General features: G+C 40.8%; 1 protein-coding gene across 1 annotated transcript; it reads right to left on the bottom strand.

Moving 5' to 3' along the window:
- Nucleotides 1–2,439: 2,439 nt before the first annotated feature.
- On the bottom strand, nucleotides 2,440–26,168 carry LOC130382439 (gap junction beta-4 protein-like). The gene is made up of 4 exons (XM_056590178.1): nucleotides 25,941–26,168; nucleotides 10,319–10,530; nucleotides 9,891–10,192; nucleotides 2,440–7,844 (listed from the first exon to the last, which is right to left on the bottom strand). Exons 2-4 carry the CDS (start codon nucleotides 10,487–10,489, stop codon nucleotides 7,517–7,519), a joined length of 801 nt encoding a protein of 266 aa, XP_056446153.1. The 5' UTR covers nucleotides 10,490–10,530; nucleotides 25,941–26,168; the 3' UTR covers nucleotides 2,440–7,516.
- Nucleotides 26,169–26,438: the final 270 nt, after the last annotated feature.

The following is a 26,438-nucleotide window of genomic DNA, read 5'->3' on the forward strand; positions in this document are numbered from 1 at the left end:
CTTCCCACAAACATGCTGTTTTTTAGAGGTGGGTCAAGGTGGAGGGTGGGGGTGTGGCCCTGAGCAGCTTGCGGCCACGGTACCATGCGCTCGTGTTTACAGTGGCTGTATCGCAATGGCGAGGCGCACACAGCTATTGGCCGTGTTCTGTAAATATTCTAGAACACTCCGGGTGCTCCGGCGGGAGTACTGGAGCTCTATATCTAAATAATATCATATTATACATAGATATCTATAGCATATAATGTATATTATCACTGCCAAAACTGTGTGCGCCTCCAGACGATATTATGAATCACAAACGTCTGCGTCGGGTTCTCTGATGTCTCTGGTTCTTCCACTTCTCCATCAATCTGAAGTAGACTGAACCGCGACATCGAGGAGAAAGGGATCGTTGCCCACGATTGTCTCCCACCGGAGCCCCGCTGCCGAGGCACTGGGCAGCGGGCAGCAGGGCTCCGGTTGGAGACAACCGCGGGCAACGATCCCTTTCTCCTCCATGTCGCGGTTCATGTACTTCAGGGAGTCAAAGCCAAAGTTCCTTTCCCCCAATTCTTTCTCAACCATGGCTGAGATAACAGACACTACGAGACTCGTTGTGTAAACACCAGAGACGTCAGAGAACCCGACGTGTTATGCGCCATAACACCAACAGCAGAACGGTTATCCAAATAACAAGTGTAAAACTTTTGCGTTACAGTCTGTGTATTCACACACACACACACACACACACACACACACACACACACACACACAGGGTGCTCACCCGGTCATAGCTCATCGTCTCATTGGCAGGCCGAATTCTCTGGGTGGGCAAGGCAGAAAAGGGGAGGTAACTTGGCACTCTATGACGACATATGGGGCCACATTCCAAATCGGAGCATCTGAGCTTTCATTTTTCGGAGGCGGAGCAGGATACCTAGTGCTCGTTTTACACCTAACGCCATTTCTAGCTACTGGGGGACCATAGGCAGGCTAGGGGAACTCATATTGTTAGAAAACCTCATATAGTCAATTTATTTTCATGCCATGGGACCTTTGAGAAGGATGTTAATACATGTATTAGTAGGCAGAGCAATATGACTGAATGCAACATGTATTTACAAGTATAACCAATCTGCAGAAGAGAATGGGTCATGCCTTCAAATAATGACTAATAATTTCCCTTTTATACGAATCAACTTATAATTTCTATGAAACATGCAAAATCTTTAAACAATATTGGAGCAAGACAGGGTGTATAATTCAGTGTTGCGAAGAGCCTGCATACATGTTCTGTTGAAGCTGTGCTGAGAGAGAAAGGCTCTAAATGATGAAAAGGCTTTAAGGCAACGCTGCAAAGGCAAGCTAGTGATGGAAGGACAAGTGAAACACACGACTCGTAAAGTGCTGTGTTGAAGGACATCTGTTTGTTAAGAGTTGTTAGCCTTAATGTTGTTAGCCTTATAATGAAATATGTTGTTTCTCAGTTATTCAATATGATTGTTGATAATTTACTTTCAGTTGTTTAGCTATCACTTATAAATCTAGTATTAATGCATTAATAATGCATTTTAAAGCAGTATGTTTGCTGGTATACTGGCTATTAGCACAAATAAGACAAACCCAGAGAGATACCTGAAAACCACTCCCCTGCCTGGTCATGATGGCGTGATTCAGAGAGGGAGTCCAACCTCTACATTGGCACAATAATTCGGCATTGTTACAGTTTGCAGCTGCTTTGCTTGCACCTCCAACCCCCCCCCCCCCCCCCCCCCCCCCCCCCCCCCGCAACCTCGCCCAACAATACTAGGCTTCACTACCATAATAAGCATATTTTCCATAGACTATCATTGATGGCATTTTTATGATATATCAAGGCTTACAGGACTCAACATGCAGAGTGTCCTTTAAAGGGCATTGAGTTTGACAGTGTCAGTCCTTGGGTCTGAATATGTAATTATGAAAATTATTTAGTCTTCAAATGACCTATATTATTATACATTAATGATTTTATTTTCCGAAGGAGAATGTCTCTTTATTGACATTTAAAAACAATAGTCAAGTGTGATTTAATACAATTTTGGCCTACATATTGATGTTATACCGTCAAGTTGAATATATCTAACATTAGCATTTCAACCAGATTTGTGTACAGTATAAAGACACAGCAAGACAAAGTAATGTTTATACATATTTAAGGAAGCATGCCTCCCAGACTTGGGATCTCTTTATGAACTAACAGTGCATTTATCTAAAGCCACAATTCAAACATGTCGCCTTCATTGTGGTTCAATACCAGCTCATGTTTAAAGATGTCTGGCATGTTAAAATGACTAAATTATCAAGAGTCACTGCTCATTGTTTGATTTAGCGCTTGATTAAAGGCTGCGTATGGAAATTATAAAATAGATGAAATACAAAATATCTGTACATGATGTATCTCATAATACTCTTATTTGAGTATTTTTTAAAGGTATTTAAGTAAAAGTGATGCAGCTTGAAAATAAGTACATTTTCATAGATTTCGTAAAAAAAAAAAGGTAATTGCTTTGAATATTGGAGTGGTTTACCTATAGCACTACTTCTGATATTCTGTGTGTAAGTGTTATTAGTTTATTAAGCCATTTTTATTGGCTTAATAAGACACAAGCCTGCAGACACAGGCTACTTATTTGTTATAACCAAAATAATAACAGAATGCAGAATAACTCAATCATTTAAAAAACGTGTTTATTTATGTGTTCATTTATTTATTTTAGCAAAAAGGTGTTTATGAGACCATCCAAAACTGACATAAATTTTTCCACAAAAAAAGGATCGCCATTCGAACACATTAACAGATGAATTAAGACATTTATTTGGCTTGTAATTGCCTACAACTGCATCAAATGACAGCACTGTCCAGTTTTACCACTGTTTTGCCATCCATATAATAATAACCTGAATAATAAGAACTATGGAAAAGATTTGAATTAGCAAACTAAATAAATATTTTAATTGCTATTAGTTCGTCGCCTATAGCACCTCAACACTTCAGCGCTCTTTTCACCTATGTTCAAATTCCTAACCCAAAAAATAAATGCTAAAACATATTACTTTGCAAAATCATACGATAGCCCTAAAATATGATGTTTCCATTGTTTTACATATTTAAACATATTCTTTTACCGGCAACGTTCCCAAACAACATTCCCAAAAAATAATCGATCCGTTTCTATGGGTTATATTTTGATGTTCATGTAAATTCTGTAAGAGATATGTGTCTATTACGAAGTAGGACAGAGGGGAACATTTTTAAAGAAAAGTTTATAATCAAAGAGTTTCAGTGTGGCTTATCTTGATGGTAAAATGTAGATAACTGTCACTTATTTGCATCACTCATTGTTCCTTAATATCATTTACAGAGCCATGTCAATGATATTATTGCGAATGAATTTCAACTCATCAACTCAACTCAAACAATAAATACAGATATTTTACCCTGCATTGTCCTCTGAGGGAAATAACAGTGTTTCACATGCAGGGTTCATGCAAATATATTATTATTAAAAGCTGGAATTTATGTTAATAAATATTTGTGGGTAAATATTTGAATCTTTCTTGAATTATTTAGGTGACAGTGGGCACACATAGATGCACACAATTTTCACACATGGATTTATTTTTATTTGCCTTGCCGACTATCAAATTTAAAAAAAAAAATTCACCCGATTCACTCACTCACATTCATACGCACGCACACAGCTTGCAGTGCCATCTGTGTATTTAAGTAGTAGATCGCTGTGTCTGTTGCTGTGTCAATTATGTAGGTCTACCATCTATTTAAGGCTGATTAATTAGAGCAATCCAAATACAGCCAAGAGAGGAGTGGATTGAAGAGACGGAGAGGAGGCTGTCGAGCAACTGAAGAATGAGTCTGATGGAAAGAGAAGAGATGGAAAGGAAGAAGATGCAAAGACGGTAAGAGTGAATTAGAGATGAAGGAAGAATGTAAGTAGGATAGGGACCCTCTTCATTAATAAATTAATAGTTAATATGTGCCATAGAGACCATGAGGCTCAAGTGAGTTTTAAGGCCGAATTACACCACTCTGTCTTTCATTGAAGAATTGGATGCTTTTAACTGACTGAACTGAGTCAATGTTATGTTTCAACAATCAAAACTACAATATATGATTGCTTCATATACGACTCATTTTATTGTTGTATGCCTATTTTGTTTTTACACCTAATATGTAAAATCCCTCAGATCCCATCATCAGAGAGTCGTATATGAAGCAATCATCATATAGTCTTTTTTGATTGTTTGAAAAGGTAACATTGACTGCAGTCCACTCAAACAAAAAACTGCATCTCTTGGGTTTCAAATTATATATCTTTTTCACCTCTCCTAGTAATATCTTGTAATAATCATTTTACCTACAAAGGTACTCTCAGAGGAGGAATCTTAGGAGATCCTTCCTCTGCTGTCAGTAATCTTGATTTATTAAAGAAACTGGGATCAAATATTCTTTGTCTGCTTCAGTTTAAAGAAACTGTTTCTTTGTTTTATTAGGGTTATCTTTTAAACTATACTATGTGGTAAGTTATTTTATGTTGTTATATTGTATTCTTCTAGCTATGTTAAAAATAAATGTTATATGCTATGCTATACAATGCTAGGCTATATATTTGTAATACTGTTGTTCAGTAGCTATTAATACAAACATATACAAATTATGCTTTTAGCTTCTCTCTTTTTAATAGAGAGCTGTACGTCTAATTCTTCCTTTCTTCCGCATTCCATATTTTCTTTTCTTTTCAGTTTTATTATTGTGTGTTGAGTGTGGGTGGAGGTTTATATTTGCGTGTGTTTGCACTGTGTGGGTGCTGGCTGTGTCTACAAGTGTGAGAGAGCAGTCACATACAGAAAATAATAGATGTAGAGAAAAACACTGCTGATGCTCAGCTATGAGTCATGACCGCACACACAGGCACACAAACACACACACATACTACACACATTTGAGGCAACTCAAAACAGATATTCTCAAAGAGCATTTCCCTAAAACAGTTTAAGGATGGCTTGGAGATTTCTAACAAAATACTAAAATTATTGTTTTTAAATCTTACTTACCCTTCAATCTGAGACTAGTATTAAAACCTGTCCGTGACACGATACTGGCTCCTTGGCTTATTATGAATATTAAAAGTACTTTAGTAGGCCTACTATGACTCTGACAAGTAGGAGGAGGCTTCCTAGACACCTGTGACAGTGAGTTAATATATAGGGTGCTTTTGATAAGGCATGACATAGCAGCTGTTAGAAGCTGACAAAAGATAAGGCATAATTGATCCAAGTCTTTCTGGGGTCTGGGAACAGTGCTGTGAGCAGACGAGAGGGGACAGAGGGAGAGAGAGAAGGAGAGGCACTGGGAAGCCAAGACACACACGGGGAAAGTACGGTTATGGAGGCTCGTGTTTCAAGATAAGCAGAATGCCTGCTGTGATGAAAATGTTTGTCCCCATTTTTGTTCTCTTTTGGACTCTAATTTGAAGATGTTTATATATACGTATATAAATATACATATACATGTTTATATATATATTTATAGATACAATATAAAGCATATATGATTATATGCTTTGACTATTCTCAGCCTCAATTTGCAAGGCGCTTTGAATGTAAAATTATGCTACACTACTGAATGTTAATATAGACATAAAACTAGGAAGGTCCATCAATTTCTTTATAGCTGAATGGTACTTTCAAACACATTGCTAGACACGTTCTAGCAAAGGCGCTTGACCTCACAGGGGATGAATGGCTAAAAAAGAAAATCTAGGATAATTAGTTGGGACCTTTTGAAGCTTAAGGCGAAACAAATGTGCTCCATGACAAAAATGGTCCATCCTAAAAAAAGAAAAAACGGCATGTCCTACTTTGCTGCTGTTGAACGCTTCTAATTGGTTGCGTGTATGAGTCATTTGATACCATTGGATAAGCGTGAGTCAGATCCATCAGCCTGACTGCTACGCCTCTACAAGACATGCTACACAGTCCGTTGGTGAAGAGGAGGACTCAGCAACCAGGAGAGGATTGGTTAAAACCATTGCACAGGTGGGCAGGAAAGATCGAGAGGTACCAATTATGTTACATCATCATGAAAAAATGTGATACAGAGGAAAGCGTTGACTATAACTGAATAATGTGTACTTTGTGTGCAGTGTGTGTTTGTGTCCGCACAACACATACAGCCTCTGTTACATTACAGGCCGCATACCTAACCCACCAATGTCATTCATGACGGACAACATTAATGTTATAGTATAATCTGGCTTTTTAAGAATCTGACAATAATTGTCTTGTATAATAATATTGTTGATTCATATTGCACTGCTTTCATACTTTTTTTAAACTAGACCATTGGTTTTTTTAATAATATAGACGACACATGGTATTCTGCATTCAGTGCTTTTCTAACTTATGGCCACTTGAAAAGCGTTAGAAGTGCGTCACATCGACCTATTCATAAGTCAACGGACTCAAGAAGTCCAATCCACCAAATGCTACATAAAACCTGCCTGCTGTTATTTGAAATCTTAGGAATTACTACCATTTCAGGGGGACAAATGACAAATAATTAAGTTCATGAATTATTGTTTGAAGAATCATTTATAACTTTTGGTAAAGTTTGGCAAAAATAAATGTTTCGATGGGAGCAGCACGTTGGGTGACTGATGTTATTCCCTACAGTTCAAATCCGGTTCCAAAGAATTGTACCGTATGCATCTCCTGTGTTATTTGAAAGGACAATTAAAAACTGAACAAAACTACCAAGAAAAATAGATATTTAACAAAAATGTATGCCCACCTACTCTCCCAAAATCAAACAAAGAAAATATTATGGTGCATGAGTCAGGATGGTTTGCCTGAGTTCCGAATAACCAAGTGTATACTGACTATAACAATTTATATTTTCTTTGGTATTGTTGATTTTCTTTTACTTTATCTTATATACATGACTAATTATGTATTCTGGCAAGACATTTTGCAAGCACAGCAAAATATATATTTCTTGCATGGATGCTGTGGTGTGAAACGGCTCCTAGATTGCGATATATTGTATTCCTTAGGTTGAGAATTGTCCCCAATACACATTGGTCCATCAGGAAGTTGAAACTCCACTCAATTTTCAGTGTTTTTTCCATTTAGAAATGCTTGATTTCTCCTCCAGTCTTAGGTTGGTGTCTTTGGTTGGTTTCAAGGTCAGAACAGGGCTGGTGTTTGGTTGCAATTGGCCGACAGATGCTGAACATCAGTGCATTAAACTTCCATCGTTGTCTAAAATAGCATGAATACACGTCAAAAACAAGTCCCATCACCTTTCCCCATAACAACTATCCGTATGATTCATTTGGCCATCATATCTTTGTTGTAGGATAACTAGGATTGTCTAATCCTAGTATATATATTTGACTTACAGTCCATCAACTGTAGCTGCTTTATTATAATTGTACTTTCATGGAGTGCAGGACAATGTTTTTTGAGTCCTCTACAGGGTTGTCGTGGTCTCCTTGGCTTTGTCCATCTTGCTTAAACTTTTGCTCTGAGGGGAATAGTGGCGGCGGGTTTGTGATCTGGGCGGGACCAGGTTTTTGATCTCGTGCCGCTCGGCGAATAGGAGCCTGTTAATGGAGTTCTGAACCCTGAGGGCTTTCTGAATCCGTTTGCCAATGAGGTACAACATCTCACACAAGCACATCAAGATGCAGATGGCGCTGGTGACCACCATGAACAGGGTGAAGATCTTCTTCTCTGTGGGACGGCTGATGAAGCAGTCCACGGTGTTGGGGCAGGGATCCAGGGAGCACTTGGACAACCTGATGGATGAACCAGGATATAGCAGAAATGATTAAAACAACCGCCAAAAACAAATCCACAGAAACAGATAAATAATGAGACACATACAAAGACACAAAAATAACATATAGATAACAATGTCTATCTGATATAATCAGATAGGTATATCTGATTAATGACAGAAAAAAATATCTGATATAATGTCATTAACTATATAATGACAATCTGATATAATTACATGAAAATGCTTACGATTATGCACCTTCATTTCATTGTGTAAATACACTGTATTTAACCCAATGACAAATAAATCTTTGATTCTATTCTATTCTATCTAACAAACAGGTGCTGGATATCAGCATGTTCTATTAGCGCACATATGCAATCTTAAAGGTCCCATGACATGCTATTTTATGTATTCTTTAATATAGGTATTAGTGGGCAACTAACACAGTATTCAAAGACGTTCCCGAAATTCAGCCGTGGTGCAGAGTTACAGCCACTCCGAGCCAGTCGCACATTGAGCTTCCCCCAAATGCGCTGTTTCGGTGGGCGTGTCAAGGAGGAGGGTGGGCGTGTGGCCCTGAGCAGCTTGCAGCCACGGTACCATGCGCTCTGTTTACAGTGGATGTATCGCAATGGCGAGGCGCACACAGCCTTTAGCCGTGTTCTGTAAATATTCTAGAACACACGGGAGTCCTGGAGCTCTATATCTAAATATTATCATATAGCCTACACAGATATCTATATCATATAATATATATTATCACGGCCAAAAGCTGTGTGAGCCGATATTATGAATCTCAAACGGCCGTGTTGGGTTCTCCGACGTTCCTGGTTCTTCAACGTCCACATCAATGTGAATACACACACTGTAACGCAAGTGTTTCTTGTCGGTTCTTTGACGTGTCTTGTATTTCCACAACGAGACTGTCGTGGGGGTTATCTGAGCCATGGTTGAGAAGGAATTGGGGGAAAGGAACTTTGGTTTGACTCGCTGAAGTACATGAACCACAACATGGAGGAGAAAGGGATTGTTGGCGGCGAATGTCTCCCGCTTGAGCCCCGCTGAGGGACCACCGCCGGAGGCGGAGGTGCATAAGCGCTGCCCGGCAAAGATCCCTTTCTCCTCCTTGTCGTGGTTCATGTTCTTGAGGGAGTCAAAGCCAAAGTTCCTTCCCCCCAATTCATTCTCAACCTTGGCTGAGATAACCCCCAATACGAGTCTCGTTGTAGAAATACCAGAGACGAGAGTCCGACGTGTTATGCGCCATCACACCAACAGCAGAACGGTTATCCAAATAACAAGGAAGCGTTACAGTCCTGGAGCTCTATATCTAAATAATATCATATAATACATAGATATCTATATCATATAACATATTGTGTGCGCCTCCAGACGATATTATGAATCACCAACGACTTTGTCGGGTTCTGCGACGTCTCTGGTTCTTCCACTTTCACATCAACCTGAAGTCGACTGAACCGCGCGCTGCCTGCTGCCGGCTGCCCGCTGCCGGGCGATGGTGCCTCGCGGCAACCGGCGGCATGTCGCAGTTCATGTACTTCAGCGAGTCAAACCAAAGTTCCTTTCCCCCAATTCCTTCTCAACCATGGCTCAGATAACCCCCAAGACAGTCTTGTTGTGGAAATACAAGACACGTCAAAGAACCGACAAGAAACACTTGCGTTACAGTGTGTGTATTCACACACACACATGTGGCGCTCGCACGGTCGATTTTCATTGGCGGGCCAACGTCTCTGGGCGGGCCAGGCAGAGTAAGGGGAGGAGCTGAGATTCCTGATGACGTCATGAATACAGACATTCCAAATCAGCCCGCTTGAGCCTCCGTTTTTTCAAAGGCGAGCAGAACAGCTAGTGCTAGTTTTACACCAAACGCAAGTTTTAGCCACTGGGGGACCATAGGCAGGCTAGGGGAACTCATATTTATGTCAGAAAACCTCACAAAGTGAGATTTTCATGTCATGGGACCTTTAAGAAAATCGATATCTAAATCTAGATATATGACAATAAAATGTAATAGTTTGCGTGTGTTTGTGGTGACCTGGGCATGTCATATCCATGGTATATCCGATACAAAACGTAGAGAAACGAGGCGTCAAAGCCTGCCTTGAAGACCAGACTCAGCAGGTAGGTCCACCACAGCCCCCCCCTCTTCTTGCCCGGGTTGCTGTACAGGTGGGAGCCCTCGTGCAGTACGGTGTACTTAAGGTCCTTTTCTTCGCGCAGCTTCACGTGGGCCACCACCATGAGGGACGGGCAGGTGACGAAGATCAGTTGCAGGGCCCACAGACGAATGTGGGAGATGGGGAAGATGCTGTCATAGCACACGTTGGTACAGCCCGGCTTGAAGGGGAACAAGGGGGGGGGTCGTAGTTATCAACGGGCCGTTGGGTTAAAGGTTGATAACACACAGTGAGCACACAGAGACTTTGTTGTTTTCATTTATTTCAGGCTCCACCTTTTCCTTACCTGTTTCGTATTACAGACAAAATCTTTGTTTTCGTCACCCCAAACTCTTTGAGCTGCAACCACAAAGACCATGACCCGAAACACAAAGACCATGGACAGCCACAAGCGGCCGAACACGGTGGAGTACTTGTTGACCCCGCTGATCAGGCTCTCCAGGCCGGACCAGTTCATCGCTGCTGCCTGACGAGCCCTTGCTTATCTCCACCAACACCCTGAAACAAAGAAATAGAAGGAGTTCTAGATGAATAGACGATGATGTTATATAATGAAATCCACTGCACACATCCAGTTGTTCTGTACACTGTACACCAGGGTTCCCCAATTAGTTTTTCCAGAGGGCCAAATTTGGTCAAACATGCCATGCCAAGGGCCGAAATGTCGTTTCATTTTTCTAATTCGCCATTTTTATGTGCAAATTTAGCTTTAATTATAATTACTGTTTTTGCGATAATGCAGGAGGGCTAGATCAATTAGGTTTAAATAGCATCCAGCTTCGACTGGAGGGCTTCAATCGCTTCGTACATGTCAGCAACAGTGTGGTTCTTGCCTTGTAGCTGCAGGTTAAGGTGATTCAGATGAGACATGATGTCACAAAAAATTAACATCTGCCAACACCTTGGCGTCAGCCCGCCAGAAATTCGCGGGCTTTTGGGCTCTGCAGGCTGGATAAAAATGACACACGTTCATCACGCAGGTCGCACACCCTCTCCAACACACGGCCTTTACTCAGCCAGCGAACATCGTTGTGCAGCAACAGATCTTTGTGTTCAGCTGACATTTCCTCGGCACCTGCTTTCATAGCTCCACAACTTTTGTTTAGATTTTTTCCTCTTGATTTAAGATTTCACCAGCCATGTGAATTGCACATTGTTTAATGAACTCTGCATCAGCAAAGGGCTTCTTAGCTTTATCAAGCATCCAGAAAACATGCAATGAAGCAGCTGTTGCGCTCTCTTGTGCCGATGCCGTTTTGCATATGGTTAAAACTGACCGCTTGTATGATGTCAACATGCTTGCAATCTTTGGTTTGCGTTGCTCAGATTTTTCTGGGAAACTTCCATTAAAGCTGGCAGCATGCAAACAGTTTGTGTCAGGTTGTCCGATTTAATGACAGCCACCCTCTGCTTGCATATTAAGCATGTCGGCTTTGCGTTGGCATGGTCCGGTAAAGAAAAGCAATACTCATCGGTCCATTCAGTTTTAAACTGGCGGTTCTCCTGGTTGACCTTCCTTTTCATGGCAAATGACATGTTTCTTTCATCAATTTTCAATCCGTTGATTTTTGGATAGCGGGAAAGTGACGCACGAAGCACGTTATTACGTCAGCACGCAGTAACGTCAACGGTCAAGTGGATGGTGTGGGCTGAGGGGAAAATATAGCAGACCGCGCAAATAAAAAAAAAAAAAAAAAAAAAAATTTTTTTTTTTTTTTTTTGGAGATGACATGTGACATGTGGGTCTGCGCGGGCCGGACATTTTGCTCTTGCGGGCCGGATCTGGCCCGCGGGCCGCTAATTGGGGTTCACTGCTGTACACTAAAGTAATAGTTATAATCAACTTTATAGCCTACTGATGTATAAATTGTCCACTCACAGACATGATTATATATTGAGGCTGGATCTGAGTGAGTAAACCACTCAACCAATACTGGGCTTAATCTTTTTATTGGTATCGAGATGTGTTAAACAACCTTTTTGGTCATGAATGTCTTTTTAAGGTTGAGACCAGACTTCCACAAACAAAACCTAGTTCTAACGCCATGATTGTTTTGGTTTTGGAGTACAAATTCAACATTAATTTCAGTTAAGGAATGACGCAAAGGGGCCTATTATCTATTCTGTTTGCAGTGAGGTCAGGCACATTAAATAAGACCTAACACCAAGCTTATCGATACATGAAGAATGTGTTAAAATGGTCTGAGGCAGAGGCGTCGTCAGCCCCTTTTTACTGGGGCACGTGCCCCAGTAAAAGTCTCCAGTGCCCCAGTAAAATTCCATTGATCATTATTAAATTCATCTGCAGAAGCGCCGCTCTCGCTATGGAATCGGCAGGATTCATCAAGTGCATCTCCTGCTGCCTCGGGAGTCTTCAGTCGAGCCTGCCTCTTACCAGCCAATCAAAAAACGAAAGGGGCTACATAAAAGCCAATCAGAAAATAGCCCTATTGTATCTGGGTAAGATTTAACGCAACAACCAATGAAAAAAATCAGTTATTTACGGATTCATCCACGTGACTCTTCTGAAAGTGTGTAAAGTATGACCAAGTGTTTCTTTCTGTTCAATAGTCTAGATAGAACTTTATCAATCCCCTGTAGGAGAAATTTGTTAATAAAACAATAATGGTAAAAAAAATAAGGAATCTCCCACTTCCGGCTTCCATGAAAGAGAACCATACTAATTCACGCAATAGCGTTGATGCAAATCTAGCATTAAAGGTTAATTTAAGGAAGTTCTCTCCAGTCACGCTGAAACTAGTTTGCTAGTAGTAGCGCTTTAATTTGCAGTGTAAGAGAATTCTGAGAAATCTGAATGCTGACAAAATTCTCAGAATTCTGACACTGCAATTTATTTGCACGCTACGACTAGTGAACTACTTTAAAAAAAACTTGACACTGCGACCAGGCGACAAATGACTGGTGAGAACCTTCTTAAATGAACCTTTAATGCTGGATTTAATTATCAGAATTCGGATTTTATCCAAGTATTCTGACTTTATTATCAGAATGCTGAATTTTATCTCACAATTCAGAGTTTATTAGCCTATTCGATTTCTGAATTAAAATTATTGTGATGAATAATCTACATTTGTACAGTCGATGTGCAGCACTTTAATTCCCGTCAACTTTGTTTTCTAACACCAGCATTTCCACAACTATGCTCATGTTCGTGACTGCTATACAAAACCATTTATAGTGCATCTATTTTTCTGCTGGGTAGTGATAGTCGCCCTAGATGCAGCTTTAATTTGGGCTCTGATTCTGAATAAATGCCGCTGCTGAACTGTGTGAATAAATAAAGGGAACTGAAATCTAAAGAAGACACGTGATTTTGATGTACCGTGAATTCCAGCTGAAAGTGGAACAATTGCTGCCATCAGGGGAAATTAATGTAACCTAGGCATATTGTAAGTAGCTTTCAATTCCTTGTTTTTTTGTTAATCATGTTTCGTTGGAAACCACGGGAGCTGGAAACAGCCCAGAGTAAGTCATCTCCTTTTTTAACGTTACATCAAATTCACAACTTGTTTGACACAAACAATGACAACTTGATTGCTGTTAAAGAATGTTGCCCACATAATTAGCACCAGTTTTTCAATACTGAGCGTCTGTAGCCTGTAGTTTTATAGCACACACACACACACACACACACACACCATGTGTGCACGCACACACGCGGAAAATGAATAATGAATGAAAAATTGTCTGTCTTCAAAACTTGAGGAAGTTTTAGACAAAAACTTCCTTAACACAAAAAAGGAAATTATGGATATACAGGGTGTATTTAACATACTGGATCCAACAATGATCCCAACATTGACACAGATAATTCAGATCATTGCACTCACAATTCCTGTAAACAGTTGTAGTTGTGAGCGATCTTTCAGTGTGTTGAGAAGGCTCCACACCTGGCTTAGGTCAACCATGGGGCAAGGAAGGCTTCACCAACTTTCTCTTTTGTCCATTGAAAAGGAGCAACTATGCAAAGTGAGTCAAAGCCACGTTATTGACCGCTTTGCCACCATGAAGGCGCGGCGATACAGCTTAATAGTGAAAAAATAATCATTTAAAAAGGCTCTATGCAGTAGTGTATGGCCTTATTTAGTTTAATTTAAGAGCTTTGATGGTTCTATAACATTTTCCAGGTTGATTGGTGGCAATGAGCCACCTCACCTTAAGTCAGAAATTCTATTAGTTTTAAACCTTGTTTCTTGCCTTTTTAGTACATGTCGTTCTGGCAAAATTATGCTGTTTCCACACAGCTTCTAAATAAATATAGATGTGTAGACTTCTCCTGATAAAGAGGTGAAGGTCATAAAGAGACTTTTTGTTTATTTGTCAGTTACCTTATTTGTAAATCTTTGAGATGTGTATGTGTTTAAATAAATATAATTGTACGGTACTCATGAATCCATCTTTGCGTCTTTACCTTTACCAGTGCTTTAATATAGCCTACAGTATAGAGATGCACCGATTGCAAAATTCTTGGCCGATACCGATTTCCGTTTTTTAAGGAGGTCTGACCTGCCAAAACCGGTTTTTCCCATACCGATTTTCTAAGAAATAATTGTAATCATATAATATGTTGATAGGATTTCAATGTAGTGAGTCCCCGGGACCCACAGGTGGCGAGTTGGGTGGGTCCCTGAGAAATTCAATGGGTCCCGACTCCCCAGTTTAAAAAATGTGTTTCTTTTTTATTATTATTCTATTTCTTAAATGAAATTAATAGTGTTAAACTCAATGCATGAAATTGTCATCTGAAAAGCGCAGCCATTTGTATGTGGTGAGCCACTGCTTCAGAAAAGTTCGCTTTTTTTGGGAGGAACATGTAGAAGGTTGAGGCACTTCTTCTGCAGTGGGCTCATCAGGCTCAGTAGAGGGGGAGGCAGAAGTAGGTACAGGCAATGTTGAGGTACTCTCTCTAGGCTGATCAGAGTCAGGGAGGAGTGCAGAGGTAGTGGGGACAGAAAATGCAGCTGCAATAGTTGGCTGACCTGCAATAGGTTTAATCTTTTTCTTTGGTGGTATTTTTGCGTTCTCTCTTCTCTGCCTGTTTCTCGAGAAAAACGGGATCTCGTTGGAAGCGCGATGTATGCGCAGGCGCCGTTTGGGCATAACAATATGGCGGCTGCCGTTCAATGTAGTTTTCATCACCACCACCGGATTATGTTTCATTTATTTCATGACAGCACGTCCCCTAAACGTTACAACATAATCGACACGAATGAGCACAGCATCGAGCAGTGGAAACGTGGGTTTATTTACTATGAAGTTCGTATTTTTAATTGTTGAAATGAAATCAGCGGTGACGAGCTAGTTGTTTTGGTAGCGGCTAAATTAGCATGTCGCGATACTTTGTACAGGGGATCACGTCTGCGCCGAGTAGATGCGCAGAGGGTTGAAACAGCGCTTGTCTGGTCTGCTCACAAGAAGGTTTCTTTGGCCAGTTACTGTGATTAAACACGAGTTGTTTAATGTTCACAATGTATCGTTTTTCATGGGGAAAATTAGATGCGTCCCCGGGACGCATGGATAGTGAGTTTAGTGCGTCCTTTCAGATTTTAATGCGTCAGGGACGCAGGACGCGTACCTAGCAACATGATCCCCCACGGCTTATTTTTGACTTGCAAGCATTACAAACAGCGTGTTTTGGGTCGTCCTGGCACACAGTGAAATAAGTCCAAACCAGCGACATGTTTTCTTCCCGCGCTCTGGGCGCCTTGAGCTGCTACGCACCGCGCATGCGGGTGAGTTTGATCGGCCGAAAAACGGAAATTACGACAGTGACCGGCAGGTCACCGATTGTGGCCGATTGGATACAAAACCGGCTTTTTTAATCGGCGGCCGGTTGATCGGTGCATCTCTACTACAGTATGACAGAGACAATGATTTTGAAGCTCGTACATACCCTTCTGTATCCATCTATTTCATATTGTGCACATGTAAAAAAAAAATGTTGGCAGTTGGGGGCCTGTGCCCCAGTAAAACTCTAGGTCTAGCAACGCCCCTGGTCTGAGGATTCACGACTCAGGAGGAGAAGTGGATCCGTGTGAAAGATAACACATATCTTCTCCATAACATGGTTATAATTGCATGACTTGATCAGATTGTGAGCAATAAAGCCTGGCGCTCATAGTGCTTCACTTTCAATCTGCTTGAGAACTGAGAATGTTACAAAAGTACCGCCTGGAAGACTTGGAAGTGGCTCAAACCATTGGCTACCAAGATATAAGCTGAATTCAGAGAGACAGTGCTACGTTAACTATATTATAGTGAGCTGTATGGGCAGAAGTCTGCTCGATCGACGTGCTGCCACCTGTCGGAGGTCGATGGGATTACTGTCAAGGCAACATAAGGAGGCTACTAGCAGCATCGATGGCAGATGTCTGGCTTGCAAATCATTATTGTTCAAATAAAGGTATATTTGAATCATCACTCAAGGACGAGGCCGGAATAATTCTGTGTTTTTCGTTTTTGAAAGATGAATGCTGAATGCCAAAAGATAGGCTAGCCTACTTGTGCTTCAGTGCCAATATTTTTTTTATATTATTTCCTTTGTATCAGTTAATGTTAATCAATTTAATCGATTCAACTCAAACATTTATTTAACTCAAATTATTCCTGAAATTGAGGAAACAGATTCACGTCAAGGCAATAAGTATACATAGACAAAATGATGCCTTGTAGGCATTTAAATAGCTGTCATTGTCTAGTTTTCATAAACTACAGTATTATTCAGACACCGTGTTCAAAGCCCTGCAAGAAGATGCTGCCAACTTTCGCAACATGTTGAAAATGCGTACATTATACTTTAATTGTGTACCAGTCTGTCACATGACATTAATCCTCCATAAAATTACCGTTGACATGTGTGACTTTCTAAATTGTTAAGGAGAGGCAAACATGTCTTATGGTTGTGATATACTAGGTATATCACAATACCTAGTATATCACCAGGTATTGTGATATACTAGGTATATCACAACCATAAGATAAATCCAGTGTTAGATATCACGGGAACCGGCTCAGAGCACCGGCCATGAGGGCCTTCTGTGCGTCTTTGTTTTTCTGTTCTGGATCAATTCAGATCTGGTTTGAGTGTTTGAGGCTGGGGGTCAAAATGGAGGGCTTTCTTTCTTTGTAAAACTGCATGCCAATTTAGACTGAAACCATAAGCACACACACACACACACACACACACACACACACACACACACACACACACACACACACACACACACACACACACACACACACACACACACACACACACACACACACACAGGGACACATGCACCAATACATAAATACATGTACACACAAACACACACAAATATACACATAAACACACACACACACACCAAACAACCCCTCGGTTGCTAGGTCTCTGTACAGCATGTTGCCATGGAGACGACTCCATCCACAGAATGGAATCGGCACCTCCCACTCTCCATTCAAACACTTGAAAAGCACGCACAGATTTTAATATTATTCTACTTGTAATTTTTTAAGCATAAAGATTTGACATAAAAGGTCATTTGAAGTTAACTAAGCTCTCTTTAGTGTTTCAAATGTATTCCTAGTAATAAGTGAATGTTTAGATAAGATAAGATATCTGTAAATGTGTAATCAGTAAATACAGGCAAGGTTGGCATATCATTTGGATCCATGCTATTGTCAAAACCCTTTATCACATCACCCATATCTCTACAGTAAATATATCATAGATCATTTTGTCAGAGCCCAATTCAAATTAAAATAACTCCACAACATGACCAAAGCAACAATCTACTATAACAAACTATCCATTGATGATGGATTATTTGTAATTATAGGATTATTGATTGTTTGTCATTTGAAAAAGTGGGTGTTAAAGGCACCCAGTGCAACTTTATGTAAACATTCAATGAAAAATAAACATTCAATTTCTAGTCTTTTTTACACGTAGTAAGTTTCAATAACTCCATACCATTACTCCATTACCATATACCTCCTCCAAGAATACACTCCCTCCCGCTCCCTCCGCTCAACCTCTGCTGGACTACTATGTATCCCCACATCACGACTCACTTCAATGGGTGCCCGGTCATTCAGCTGTTCAGCACCCAGGCTCTGGAACTCCCTCCCCCCACACATAAAACAGTCAGACACCATTACAACCTTCAAGTCACAACTCAAAACTCACTTGTTCAAACTCGCACACAACGTCTAACTGATTTGATTTGTTTTGATTTTTTTTTTTTCTTTGTTTCGTTTTGTCTTGTTTTTGTTTTATTTATTTCTTATTGCTTATGTTTATTTATTTATTTATTTATTTTTTCCACAATGTCTTGTTTTTTAAAAAATGTATGATGACTATATGCTATGTAAGGTGACCTTGGGTGTCTTGAAAGGCGCCTCTAAATTAAATGTATTATTATTTTATTATTATTATTACATATCGACATTCAAGGAGCAAAGATGAGACGTCGTTGTGTGGTGAGAACTGATAGAAAATCGTAAACAACAACAATCGCCGGTGGGGAGAAGCCATTTTTCCATTGACTGGAAGCCTGCTTTATTTATTGTAGGTTACAAAAAATAAAGAAAATGGCGGCATTGTTGTTGTTATCGATTTTGTCTCATCTTTGCTGCTTAAATGTCGGTATGTAATGGTATGGAGTTATTGAAACTTACTACGTGTAAAAAAGACTAGAAATTGAATGTTTATTTTTAAGCCTTGAAAGTTGCACTGGGTGCCTTTAAGTATGGCGACACATTAGTGTCATAATTCACTAATGTGATAAAAGATGCATTCGGGCGTATTATATTATTCCACACGCGTAGATATTAACTGCGAGCGCGCAAATTACCTCTGCGCGCGCAAAACAGCCTCTCGCGCGTAACAGCCTCTTGCGAATGATGTTCTGCTCTCACGCGCTAAATTAGTTTTGGCACTATGGGGGAGGGAACCAAGGCAGGGCGGGCTTTCCTATGATTGGCCGTTTCTGAAGCGCGATATTTGATTGACAGCCCTCCTCTCATTCAATTCTGAATTGTACAGTAAATGGCTGAAACGACAGTTATGTATTGTAACTCTAGATTCTATGAGTATAGGCGCAGCCTTTTAGGGCTATCGCTATTGGGTTATCCCTAGGCGTGAGCCGTAGCACTGAAAAATTTGTACTCCCCGCCCACCAACAGCGTGGGCCTCAATTACGTCCGCGTGCGGCGTGCCTCAACGACATCCGCATTTCGCAGATATAGTCGGGCGCCGGCGGACGGCGCGTTTCCACTGCAGGGTGCGGAACGCCAAAAGTGGGCGTGACCCGGACTTTGCCGTACCCGTTCCGGCCCCATTCTCGGGACTCCTCCGTTGCGGTACCCAAAACGAGACCAGACGCCTGAAAGGGTCCCGTGAAATTCTAGCTACACCCCCCCTCCGTTGATTGGTCGACAGAATCGTCACTTCCGGGTGACGCGGGGATAAAAACAAACAAACAGTAGCCTCGAGCTATTATTCTTTACAATTAACAAGTCGCGTAAAAAGCTTGCTTGGGCGAACAAGGAGGTGGAGACGTTCGTCTGCATTCTTGGGGAGGAAGACGTTGTTTACGATGTTTACGTAGCTGCCGCGGCGATCGACATCCGGCCTACCACCAAGGGTACTGTCGGCAGTGGAAACGCGACCTCGGAACTGAGCTGGGCCCCGTTTCCCGAAAGCGTCGTTAGCCTAAGTGGATCGTGAAGTGCGTCGAAAGGGCATCGTAGAGTTTTCACCGCGTTTCCCGAAAGCATCGTGGGGAACGAACGTCTTGAAAACGCTCGTAGCTAACGAGTACTCCAGGGGTGCTCGTAGGTACTCGTAGGACGCTAAGAGCATCGTCAGCTATAGCCTCAGTGGCGACACCATCGGACATTCCGTCTATTGGATGCGTTTTATTAAAAACTAAGAACATAAAGGCGCAATGCGTTTTAATAAAACGCATCCAATAGACGGAATGTCCGTGCGTTTTATTAAAACGCATTGCGCCTTTATGTTCTTAGTTTGGTAATTAATAAAGACTATTAATTAATTTATTAATAAAGATGTTCAAATGGCCAAAATAAAACGGGACAGTCCAGAAAATGTTTGCGCAGGCAGGGCACTCAAAATGTGTGAGAGAAAGTGGGGGGATTTGTGCAGACTGACATGGCTACTCATAAAACGTAGCATAAAATAATGTAAAAAATAAATTAAATTAAACAAATTAAAAAAAATAAAAAATAACGAAATAAAAGAAACTAAAAAAAATAAGAAAATAAATAAATAAAAAAAATTATAAAAAACAAGCAAAGGAGCAGGCAAAAGGCTGGGATATGGTGGGGATTGGTCACGTTGACGGGAATGTTTAGTGACATGAGGGAGGGTGGAGGGGGTTAAAAAAAAGTCTCAATCACTATTCGACGCGCATGAAAACCAGCCGCGTAGTTATGAGGGAGGCCGTCCTCACACCGATCTTCCTCATCGTCATCGTCCTCAACGTCCTCCGGTTCAAGCAATGCCACCCCAGCCTTAGCTGCAATGTTGTGCAACATAGCCGTCACACATATCACGGCGCATGACTTGGCCGGAGAAAACTGGAGCCCTCCGCCTGACTTGTGAAGGCATCTAAAGAGCAACTTCCACCTCCCGATCGTGCGCTCAACGATGCACCGGGCAAGACGGTGGGCTTCGTTGTATTCCTCATCATGGACGTCTCCCGGGTTATTCACAGGTGTGAAGAGGAATTATTTAAGGGGGGAAAATGCCGTGAAACGCACAGTGCATTCAGGATTAGGACTGATATATGTCGGTTTAAGCCTAATCAATTGTGTTTTAATGTCTTTAGCATTCATATAATTGCAGTCTATTTTTTTCGTAGGCTACTCTGCTGTTGTCCTTGATGGGGATATATTTTAACCCTTTTTAACACAATTTTCCTGCGACATTCCTGCGTCTCCCCCTCCTACGGAGCCCATTTCAGCACCGTGTCAGTAGACAGTTACAATCCTACGACGTCGTGAGTGCAGCGAATGCGCGTTCACGTTAAGAGGAGTTTCGGGAAACGCTCCAAAGAAATTGACGATGGATCGCAAGATCGATCGTGAGAATGATCGTACGAGCGTGGATCCATCGTTATCGGGAAACGGGGCCCTGGGCTATACCGCCCCCTCCCTACCGCACCTTTGCGATCCGATCCGTTCCGCACCCTGCAGTGGAAACGCGGCAATAGAATCTAGAGTTACAATACGTAACTATCGTTTCAGTCATTTACTGTACAATTCAGAATTGAATGAGAGGAGGGCAGTCAATCAAATATCGCGCTTCAGAAACGGCCAATCATATGAAAGCCCGCCCTGCCTTGGTTCCCTCCCCCATAGTGCCAAAACTAAATTTGCGCGCGAGAGCAGAACATCATTTGCGAGAGGCTGTTACGCGCGAGAGGCTGTTTTGCGCACGCAGAGGTAATTTGCGCGGCCGCTCGCAGTTAATCTACGCGTGTGTGTGGAATAATATAATACGCCCGAATGCATCTTTTATCACATTAGTGAATTATGGCACTAATGCGTCGCCATAGTTAAGATGTTTCGATGTTTAATGTTCAGATATTAAAATGCTATTAAAACATCTTTGTCATATGTAGAGTGAACTAACAGAAACATGTTTTATGATACTCATGGAACACATTTGACAATTTAAGTTTGTTAAATATTTGCTTATATTTAAAGCAAGTGTATAGTTAGCTTTATGGAAAAAATGTGATGTATATGATGAATGTACTCCTTGAGAGCATTACATTGTATTCTGTTAGAGACATCTATGAAGATCCTTTGTCCGGCCCCAACAGGGCCCCGTTTCCCGATAACGATGCATCTTCGCTCGTACGATCATTCTCCCGATGGATCTTGCGATCCATCGATAATTTCTTTGGAGCGTTTCCCGAAACTCCTCTTAACGTGAACGCGCATTCGCTGCACTCACGACGTCGTAGGATTGTAACTGTCTACTGACACGGTGCTGAAATGGGCTCCGTAGGAGGGGGAGACGCAGGAATGTCGCAGGAAAATTGTGTTAAAAAGGGTTAAAATATATCCCCATCAAGGACAACAGCAGAGTAGCCTACGAAAAAAATAGACTGCAATTATATGAATGCTAAAGACATTAAAACACAATTGATTAGGCTTAAACCGACATATATCAGTCCTAATCCTGAATGCACTGTGCGTTTCACGGCATTTTCCCCCCTGTAATAATTCCATATGACCAAAAATTAAAAATAGCTTGTGTGACAACTGCATTTATCTTAATGGGCTGATTTCTGAAACATGCTTTGCGCAGCAAAGAGAGCCGACTTAATCTGATTCCGCATAAGGGTTTCCTTGATTGATAATTTGATTGGCTATAAAAGCACCTCCGGAAATAGGGTAAGGTATGTAGGCCTATTGATGAGGAATAGCCTACAACGAAGCCCACCGTCTGGCCCGGTGCATCGTTGAGCGCACGATCGGGAGGTGGAAGTTGCTCTTTAGATGCCTTCACATGTCAGGCGGAGGGCTCCAGTTTTCGCCGGCCAAGGCATGCGCCGTGATATGTGTGACGGGCGGCTATGTTGCACAACATTGCAGCTAAGGCTGGGGTGGCATTGCTTGAACCGGAGGACGTTGAGGACGATGACGATGAGGAAGATCGGTGTGAGGACGGCCTCCCTCATAACTACGTGGCTGGTTTTCATGCGCGTCGAAGAGTGATTGAGACTTTTTTTTAACCCCCTCCACCCTCCCACATGTCACTAAACATTCCCGTCAACGTGACCAATCCCCACCATATCCCAGCCTTTGGCCGGCTCCTTTGCTTGTTTTTTATAATTTATTTTATTTCTTTATTTTTAATTTTTTAATTTTTTACATTATTTTATGCTACGTTTTATGAGTAGCCTATGTCAGTCTGCACAAATCCCCCCACTTTCTCTCACACATTTTGAGTGCCCTGCCTGCGCAAACATTTTCTGGACTGTCCCGTTTTATTTTGGCCATTTTAACATCTTTATTAATAAATTAATTAATAATCTTTATTAATTACCAAACTAAGAACATAAAGGCGCAATGCGTTTTAATAAAACGCATCCAATAGACGGAATGTCCGATGGTGTCGCCACTGAGGCTATAGCTGACGATGCTTATAGCGTCCTACGAGTACCTACGAGCACCCCTGGAGTACTCGTTAGCTACGAGCGTTTTCAAGACGTTCGTTCCCCACGATGCTTTCGGGAAACGCGGTGAAAACTCTACGATGCCCTTTCGACGCACTTCACGATCCACTTAGGCTAACGACGCTTTCGGGAAACGGGGCCCAGGCCATCTGCCCAGTGGAAGGTCCAGATGAAGGTCGTGGTCCACTCCCCAGCCATTTTAATTTATTAGATGAATTAATTCAAATAGAAAATAAATTGTGGTGCATTGACTTCAAAGCAGATCAAACTTCCCCACAGGGCGTCTTTAGAGAAGAGGATCATTTATGTTTGTGTATACGTGTGTACATGTGTGTCTATCCATGCGTGTACAAGCAGATGTGTGTTTGTGTATTTGTGTGTGCATGTTTGTGTCTGTATTTGTGTCTGTATGTGTCTATATATGTGTATATGTGTGTTTGTGGGACAACCCTAACCCTTGCCGAAAGAGGCCTCCTGCTTTCTGCCCATTGTCATATAATTCACCGCTTTCTCCAGAGCATGATATATATAACAGATGCTTATAACACTAATAGAATATGTAACACAAAAGTGCATCTGAATGGCAGTTTTCTCCATGAAACTTGTTTTCTTATGTAATGTATTGAACAGGTTTCCTCCTAACATAAAGAAACATACAAAGAAAAGCAGATTTAGATAAGATAGTACTTGTGATTAAAGATGAACCATCTTGAATGTTTTATGATGTCATGAGAGAAGTTCAAGTTGTCTTGACGCGAGTATGACATACATATATATATATATATATATATATATTAGGGTTAGGGTTGTCCCACAAACACACATATACACATATATAGACACATACAGTGTGTCTATATATTGCAATTTAACCTCAATTATCTCGAATCATGGCTCAGAGAAAATAAATTACTTATCAACAAAACAAAAACAAATACAATGCTTTTCGGGACCAATCAGAATATCAAAGCACAAACTAACAGTCAATCCTTCAATATTTCTTGCCTCGATGGTACACTACTGCATAGAGTTGAACAAACAAAATATCTTGGTCTCTGGCTTGATTCAACTTTATCATTAAAATGCCATATAGATAACATAGCCCGGAAAATTAACTTCAGCACTGGTGTTCTCTACCGAAATAGAAACTGTTTTACATTTACAGTACGAAAGAGACTAGTTCAACAACTCATACTACCAATACTTGATTATGCAGACGTAATTTATCAGACCGCCCCTAAACACACCTTCTTCCGCTCAATTCAGTTTACAATCAATTATGCAGATTTGTCCTCGACTGTCCATACATGATCCACCACTGCACCCTTTATGAAACTCTCAATTTACCATCTCCCACCTCAAGAAGACACCAGCACTGGCTACAATTCATATTCAAATGCATTTACTTCAATTATCCACAGTGCTTAAAACAACTTTTGGTACCATACACATCATCACATCAACTCAGGCATTGTTCACAAATCTACTTCAGTACACCTACATCATCTGGCAAAAAAGCATTTATATCCAAAGCTCCCTGTGACTGGAACAATCTACCAATCCATATTCGCTCCATAACATCATTCAACCTGTTTAAAACTACACTATCCTCCCATCTAGAGACCACCTGTTCATGTTTTCATGTTTTTAATAACCATCATTTTAACAGATTTATGACACAATGATATATGTGCTATGTCCATGTGTTTTGTTTTGCTTTGTTTTGTTTTGTTTTGTTTGTCTTGTCTTGCTGAATTGTACGATAAAATGTCCATATTGTAGTTTATAGGACCTCCTTGAAAACGAGATGATTCATCTCAAGGGATTGTTTCTAATAAAGAAATTTCCAACAACAACAACATATATATATATATATATATATATATATATATATATATATATATATATATATATATATATATTTGATTGGTTGTAATATTGACTGTTCTGAATGTTGTTTCTTTGTGTCGTGTCCATGTCTAATTCCAGATCAGGGAAGAACTAGCATAATTGATGCAGTGTTTGGAAAGGAGTCAAATATTTAGATCTCAGAAGAAATGCGGGTGGAGCCTTTCTTCTGTATCCAGAGAACTGTTAACACATTAGCCTACTGTCTGGATTACCAAGACCAGTGCCTTAGATAGGCCTTACTATCATGGTAAAAGCTGTGGAACCATTGCACAAAAAAACCCTCCGACCCTGGTTAGTCCTAATCAGTATATGGGGAAAGACAGACTTAGGTTGAATCCCATTACTTGGCTCGCTTCAAAGACTACTTCTGTCTACTTCTGACTACTTAAAGTGAAGCAATAAGGCCCATCGGAGAAACACTAATGTGAGAATGAGAAAATAGAACTTTCTGTTCTAACTTCTCCGTTGTTTTCAATCAGAAACAAACCGGAATACCTGATGCTCACTCATGTATTCACAACACATCACAAACTCCTAACTATATTGAATTCCTAACTAAGTTGTAAAGTACTTGTAAAGTAGGGATCAGAAGAATATATACCAGTGGGGTTCACAATTTAATGAACTACATTGCATAGAAAAATAAATCTCCATCTATATTCATGTTAAGTTAAATCCCAACCCATGGTTTTTGTTGCTGTTGTGAATTGCTCAATGCATTCTTGGCAAAAGCCACACCTGAAGTTCAATACAGAATACAGACAGTATAACTGAACTTACCTGTAAACAGTGCCTGGGTGGGAAGACAGCTAGACAGTTAGGCGATCCAAGTAGATCCACAGAAGTTCACAGAAAACGATTGAACAGTATACAGGCTATAGTCAGTCTATTATATTGCTTTCAGCCTTTCTAGGCTCTCCTCTCTGCTTCCATCTTAGAAATCCTGCCAAACCAGATCCAGTATGAGTCACGTTACCCAATGTTTTCCCCCTCCACACACACAACACACACACACACACACACACACACACACACACACACACACACACACACACACACACACACACACACACACACACACACACACACACACACACACACACACACACACACACACACCCACCCATAAATACCCTCCTCAAAACATGTGAAACAAATTTTAGACAAAAAAAGATAATTCTGAAAAGAATGACTATTATTATTACTTTCGTTCAATGATATTGAAATGCACACTATTCTCTAATTCAGGAAAACCTTAGATGTTTTCTCAAAGAGAGG

The sequence above is a fragment of the Gadus chalcogrammus genome, chromosome 5 (assembly GCF_026213295.1).
Source record: "Gadus chalcogrammus isolate NIFS_2021 chromosome 5, NIFS_Gcha_1.0, whole genome shotgun sequence".
NCBI lineage: Eukaryota > Metazoa > Chordata > Actinopteri > Gadiformes > Gadidae > Gadus > Gadus chalcogrammus.